This window comes from Myxine glutinosa, chromosome 4 (genome assembly GCF_964187855.1).
Source record: "Myxine glutinosa chromosome 4, kmMyxGlut1.1, whole genome shotgun sequence".
Taxonomy (NCBI): domain Eukaryota; kingdom Metazoa; phylum Chordata; class Myxini; order Myxiniformes; family Myxinidae; genus Myxine; species Myxine glutinosa.
Genome location: NC_136264.1, coordinates 87261685 through 87268943, shown reverse-complemented (window position 1 = coordinate 87268943; position 7259 = coordinate 87261685). Strand labels below are relative to the sequence as shown.

Sequence of the window (7259 nt, the reverse complement as noted above, 5' to 3'; positions counted from 1 at the left end):
AATCAAAATCATCCGTCCACAACTTTTTGGGATATCCTGCTATGCATCGTTTTTGGCCCCATCTCCCAAAGGTGAAGAATCACTTTAAAAATTCTACGAGCCGGATCCGGATCTTCACCAAAATCTAATCATTTCGACGTTGTCACATACGCCACATCTCTGCCAAATTTTGTGCAAATCCGTAGAACAAATTTTTGAGATATCTTGCTATATGTTGATTTTAGCCATATCACTCAATGGTGAAGAATCACTTAAAAATTAAATAATTCTCATATCCGAAACCAAATTCAGATCTTCACCAAAATTGAATCGATTCTTCCTTGTCACACACACAACCTGTCCCACAAGTTTAGTCCAAATCCATCCACAACTTTTTGTGATATCCTGCTATGTATCGTTTTTGGCCCGATCACCCAATGGTGAAGAATCACTTTAAAAATTATACTAGCCTGATGTGGATCTTCACCAAAATGGAATCGATTCTTCCTTATCACACACACAACCTGTCCAGCAAGTATCGTCCAAATCCATCCATAACTTTTTTGAGATATCCTGCTATATGTTGGTTTTAGCCATATCACTCAATGGTGAAGAATCACTTAAAAATTAAATAATTCTCATATCCGAATCCAAATTCAGATCTTCACCAAAATCGAATCGAATCGTCCTTGTCAGACACCCAACCTGTCCACCACGTTTCGTCCAAATCCGTCCACATTTTTTGAGATATCCTGCTATGTATCGATTTTGGCCCTTTCTCCCAATGGTGAATAATCACTTTAAAAATTATAGTAGCCGGATCCGAATCCGGATCTTCACCAAAATCTAATCATTTCGTCCTTGTCACATACGCTACATCTTTGCCAAAGTTCGTCCGAATCCGTCCACAAATTTTTGAGATATCTTGTTCACAAACAGACAGACAGACAGGGGTGAAAACATAACGTCCATCCACCTTTGGTGGCGGAGGTAACAAGGAAGCAACATTTCATGACATATTGAAGGAAACTGTGCAAATGTTTGTTCACGATAAACAAGGAAACAACATTATCTGATATATCAAAGGAAGTGCAAATGCTCGATCATTGAAAACGTTGCATTATCAATTTTCACAACAATGCAAGATGCTTCGTGGACAGGAGACGTTTTTTTATTACTCCCACCAGGGAGTAATGCATTCGATTGTGTGTGTTATGTGTGTGTGTGTTATGTGTGTGTGTGTTATGGGTGTGTGTGTGTGTGTGTGTGTGTGTGTGTGTGTGTGTGTGTGTGTGTGTGTGTGTGTGTGTGTGTGTGTGTGTGTGTGTGTGTGTGTGTGTGTTATGTGTTCGTATGTTTGTGAACAAGATATCTGGAAAAGTTCTGAACGGATTTGGATGAAAGTTGGTGGGATGATTGCCCTTGGGATAAGGAAGAATTGATTAGTTTTTGGTGAAGCTCAGGATATTATTCAGGATCGAGGAATTTTATTACTAAAAGATAGGGAAGAAAGATAGGGAAGGAAGATATTTAGGAAGGAAGGAAGATAGGGAAGGAAGAAGGAAAGACGGAAGGAAGATAGGGAAGGAAGGAGATTTTGAAGGAAGATAGGGCTCATTTTTTAAAACATTGTCTTCTATATATTCTATATTTAACATTGTGATATGAAAATAGTTTTCATATTTGTTGTAAATGTAGTTTAAACTCGTGGTTATGCGTTAGAGCGGTGTATTTTTTTTAGCAGCGTCGTCAACAAAGTGTTCATTTTTTTTTTTAATAAAGACATATTTTGTCATTTTAAAACCCCCAAAGTGTGTATTACGTTTCCCCGTTTCATAAAATGTATCGTTTGATACGTATAATGCTTTAAAACTGTTTTTTTTTTTTTTTTTTAACCTCAGAAGAGATATCAATATTTACCTCAGCGAATGTCAATCGCGGTGTCAGTATTTGATGAACTTATAAAGACTTAGGTGAGTTATAAGTGTGACCAGCATGTGCACGGGATTCTTCCCAGAAGAATGAGTGGTCGCATTAGCTTGTACGACTGAAAATGAGCGAGTTTTGTTTTTGACGTTTGGGCCAGTTTTACATGTTGTATCCCTAAGGAATGAAACGAACGTTTTTTCTGGCTTACAATTATATTTGAAGTCACACATGCCTCAAAATACACTCACTTATATAGAATTGAACGCTGAATCCGAAAATGTAAGTGAAATTGCCTTGTTTGTTTTATTTTAACATTATCTTCTACATATTCTAAATATATATCTGTGCAGTGTCTGTCTTGTGTTGTGTTGTCTTGTGTTGTCACTGAACGACTCCCTCAAACTTTTGTGAAATCGTACTATTCCAACTTGACCCACGGCGGGAGTATGCGCTCTACTGAGTGGCGTTCTAGTTTATTTTATTCTTTACCTGGTTTGTGTCGGATTCACCCGGACACGTTTAAAACAGACATTTCTGTCTTCAGATGGAAACCGGCTTCACCATGAGTCGACCTGCTCTCAGAAACGACGCTCTCTCTCGTCATCTCGGAAAAGGCAAGTTCAATGGCCTTCGAGAGGGACATACGGATCTTGTCCTGAAAGTTCTGTCCGCTGAATACGTACAGAATGGGGTTGATGCAGCTGTTAACGAAGGCGATACTAATGGCCACCGGGAAAACATTGTCGGTAAGTACAAACAGGTCATAATCTCGTTTCTGGTAGGCAATCACATCCATTATGCTCAAAACATGATATGGGGCCCAGCAGATAAAGAAGGCCAACACCACGAGCACTATCAGCTTGAAAGACTTTCTTTTCTTTGCGAAATGGATGCGTCGCATTTTGCAGGCGACGCGACTGTAACAGAAAAACATGACTGTGAACGGGATTATAAAACCGACAACAGCTCGGCAGATGTTTATTTGAGAAATTCGTGCGGTCATGGATTCATGATCTTCTCCCAGGTGATTGTAGCAGCTTACAAAACCTTCTTCATCCATGTGTGTGTTGCGATACAGAAAAGCGGGAGTGCTGAGGAGACAAGCTAGGGTCCACGTGACCCCTACTACCAGGAAGGCGTTGCGGAGAGTTCGGATCTTCATGCCCTGCACCGGATGCACGACCGCGATGTACCGTTCCAAGCCGATGACCGTGAGGAAGAAGATGCTGGCGTACATGTTCACAAACATTATGTAGGAGTTGAGTTTGCAGAAGAACCAGCCGAAGATCCAGTGGTACTCCATGATGGCCTGCGTGATTGAAAATGGCAGGCAGAGGATGAACAGAAAATCGGCAATCGACAGGTTCAGGAAAAGTACGGTGGCCGTTGTCTTTTTCATCTTGAATCCGATGATCCAAATGACCACCGCGTTTCCAATGCCGCCGACGAAGAAGACGACGGTGTACACGACGATGGCGATAATGCGATGATGATGATGATTTGCGTGGTCATCGTTCACCGACTCGTTGTTTGATGGAGCATAGCTCTGGTTTCCTTCGTCCAACGATAGTGGAGTGAATGTTGGAAACTCGGTTGAGATTCCCTCCATCGTACTCCTTTCGAATGTTCACTGCTGGAATACAAAAGAAAGGAATATTTTCCACACAAAGCATGAGCAATTTGAGGAAAACATTTATGTTTAGGTTAAGAAAACAAAGGTTAAATACCATAATCAACTAGAACGGCACTCGGTAGAGCGCACACCTTTGCTCAGTTTGGCCGGGCGGCCAGGTCTAGGAAGAGTCCTGGTTGTTCCAAACTTCTTCCATTTAAGAATTATGGAGGCCACTGTGCTCTTGGGAACCTTCAATGCAGCAGAATTTTTTCTTGTAGGCTTCCCCAGATCTGTGCCTCGACACAACCGTGTCTCTGAGCTCTGCAGGCAGTTCCTTCGACCTCATGGCTTGGTTTTTGCTCTGATATGCATTGTCAGCTGTGAGACCTTATGTAGACAGGTGTGTGCCTTTCCAAATCATGTCCAATCAATTGAATTTACCACAGGTGGACTCCAATCAAGGTGAAGAAACATCTCAAAGATGATCACGAGAAATGGGAGGCATCTGAGATAAATTTCAAGTGTCACAGCAAAGGGTATGAATACTTATGTCAATGTGATATTTCAGTTTTTTCTTTTTAATAAATTTGCAAAACTTTCTAAAATCCTGTTTTCTCTTTGTCATTATGGGATATTGAGTGTAGATTGATGAGGGAAAAAATGAATTTAAACAATTTTAGCATAAGGCTGCAACATAACAAAATGTGAAAAAAGTGAAGGGGTCTGAATACTTTCTGAATGCACTGCATATATATATATATATATATATATATATATATATATATATATATATATATATATATATATATATATATATATATATATATATACATATATATATATATATGTATATATATATATATATATATATATATATATATAAACTTATATGTATCACGGTAAATAGTATAAATTTCACGCTGTTGTAATGGTTATATAAAAACCATTCTACCCAATGTCAGAGATAATTTGCCAACTGAAGACAACTTTTAACTGCTTGATGGAAGCCATAAAAAAAACTTGTACACAAGATCAGTAGGTTCTAAACACACGATTTTGACAGGTTGTGGCTCATATAAATCACTCGATTCATCGATAAATTTTACACTTCCACACCATTTTACACTTCTGGTGGAGGTAACAAACACATCAATATAGTATACAGGATTTTAACCTCAGACCTCAGTAAAAAATATGTGCTCAGATGAAATATAAAGTATGTGCTCAGATAGAAAGTATGTGCTCAGATGATGAATCTTTACCTGTATGAGATTTTCTTAATGATATATATGTTCAGGTATCTTATCAAACAGTCCAACCTAGAATTTTAACCTGAGGTTATATATCTGTTGTAAATTGTGTAATTTATCTTATTCCTCCAAATTCATACCCATTCCTGCATAATACCATACATTTATATTCAAAATTTATGCTGTCCATTTCTGCATGGTTTCTTAAACACCATAAATAAAAACTTTTTAAAAAATCAAGTGTTGGTGTCCCCACATTATGAAAGCCTCACATGTCTGATGTGGTTGATTCCTGCTGCACCAGTGACCTCTCAAGCGGTTGTTGTGGCAGTTGAAGGAACTTTCTCCACCCTTTTACTGGGAGGACATTCAGGGGGAGGAGCTCGAGGGAGGAAAAGATGGAAGTTTTGTGAAACACAGATTCTAGCATTGCATGGTTTCTTTTCTGCTCTATTACAGCGTGAACTTTGCAAGCAAGCACATGGGAAAATGATTTTGAAATAACCCATCATACGCTTGTATGTGCTTGTACCGTCTTAAAAAGTGGTCTTTCTTTGTTACATTAAAACTTTAACAAATATCAACGAATCAATTAATTGAAGAGAACTTTTGCAGTTCAGGTTTTTTTTAGCTGAATTTTTTTTTAACAAGAATGGGCTGCTGGCACATTGCCTGCCTCCTCCAACCTGGAGAACTATTTTTTGAGATTTTCTCCTTTAGAAAGGTTTTTAAAATAATCTAATGAACTATACCTATCGCACTGATCACTATTTAACCGATAGCTGGAGAATTTGAGAAAATATGATTGCCTTCTCCTAGGTTGAGTGTCAACCAATGCTCAAGCACCCCACCTACCCTGCCAATGGTTTTAAATCGGTCTTCCTTTGCTTACCTGAGCCTGGTGTTGGCTTAGCGGTTAGGGTGCTGGCTTGGGATCCTAGGATTCTGGGTTCGAATCCCGGTCGATCGCTGAATTAACGCCAGCGCGGATGACTCAGCCTGTCATCCTGCCGAGGTTGGCAATAATTGAGTACCAGTTCACTGGCAATTCCCTGTGTGTCGCAAGAGGTGACTCACAGGGTTGGCGGCAAGAAGTGACTAACAGGGCTGGCGGCAGGAAGGGCATCTGGACCATAAAACATTGCTTCAAAAAAAAGGGGGAGCACGGTGCCCATAAAAAGGCCAACCCTCGCTCTGCAAGGAAGAATGGCCTTTCAAGGCAGGGTTTTTTTTCTTTTCCTTCACTCACCTAGTACCCCCGTCATTGGACTTGTGACATTTCCTACGGACACCTTTGGTTCTATGGATGTCCTGCCACGTCTTTCATGAAAATAACTACAGTACGGGGATAGTGCCCCCTACTGCAGTCCAGGAGTTCATTGTGGTACCTGGCCCAATATGGCAATGGTACCTGGCGTTTCCAGGCAACGCCGGATTCCTCTTTGCACCCCCTTCTCCTCCTTCCCCTCCCGCCTTCCATCCCACATCCCATCACTACCTTCCCCTCCCGCCTTCCATCCCACATCCCATCACTCCCTTCCCCTCCCACCTTCCATCCCACATCCCATCACTCCCTTCCCCTCCCGCCTTCCATCCCACATCCCATCACTCCCTTCCCCTCCTGCCTTCCACCCCACATCCCATCACTCCCTTCCCCTCCTGCCTTCCATCCCACATCCCATCACTCCCTTCCCCTCCCGCCTTCCATCCCACATCCCATCACTCCCTTCCCCTCCCGCCTTCCATCCCACATCCCATCACTCCCTTCCCCTCCTGCCTTCCACCCCACATCCAATCACTCCCTTCCCCTCCCGCCTTCCATCCCACATCCCATCACTCCCTTCCCCTCCTGCCTTCCACCCCACCACTCCCTTCCCCTCCCGCCTTCCATCCCACATCCCATCACTCCCTTCCCCTCCCGCCTTCCATCCCACATCCCATCACTCCCTTCCCCTCCCGCCTTCCATCCCACATCCCATCACTCCCTTCCCCTCCCGCCTTCCATCCCACATCCCATCACTCCCTTCCCCTCCTGCCTTCCACCCCACATCCCATCACTTCCTTCCCCTCCCTCCTTCCACCCCACACCCCCTTTCCCTTCCCTCCACTCACCCATCCCTTCAGACTCCCACCCGTGGGCTGATTCCGCCTGGTCCAGTTGCAGAATCAGAGTCGAGGTTTGTCAGCTCATCACGCCTGTACTCTTATCAAAACCACATTACTAAATCTAACTGTTTATCTGCTTCATTTCACTCGAGGTGTTGTTCCTCATTTCCTTGTATCCTACATGTTCTTGTCTTTGATATTTCAGGACTGGAAGTATTCAATTAATCAATGAATATGGTTTCAACAGCAATCAATTAATATAACTTATAATGTCTTGCAATTGTTTTCAAAATTGTTTCTGGAACAAACTCCCTCACTCTCTTCAATCCCTCTCCTCCCTCCACGTCTTTAAAACAGCTGCTCACCACAATCTCTTATCT

General features: G+C 42.1%; 1 protein-coding gene across 2 annotated transcripts; it reads right to left on the bottom strand.

Annotated features, from left to right (window-relative positions):
* Positions 1-1753: 1753 nt before the first annotated feature.
* LOC137415841 (chemerin-like receptor 2) lies at positions 1754-5334 on the bottom strand. 2 transcript variants are annotated; one of them, XM_068101365.2, is made up of 2 exons: positions 5046-5334; positions 1754-3541 (listed from the first exon to the last, which is right to left on the bottom strand). In XM_068101365.2, the coding sequence occupies exon 2, from the start codon at positions 3515-3517 to the stop codon at positions 2414-2416; it is 1104 nt and encodes a 367-aa protein (XP_067957466.2). In that variant the 5' UTR covers positions 3518-3541; positions 5046-5334; the 3' UTR covers positions 1754-2413. The 2 variants fall into 2 exon arrangements, with proteins under 2 accessions (XP_067957466.2, XP_067957467.2); XM_068101366.2 differs by having other exon boundaries at positions 1760-3538; positions 5046-5155.
* Positions 5335-7259: the final 1925 nt, after the last annotated feature.

What these genes read in the sequence shown, in the direction of transcription:
- LOC137415841 (XM_068101365.2), bottom strand. Translation starts at nt 3,517, where the DNA reads ATGGAGGGAATCTCAACCGAGTTTCCAACATTCACTCCACTATCGTTG.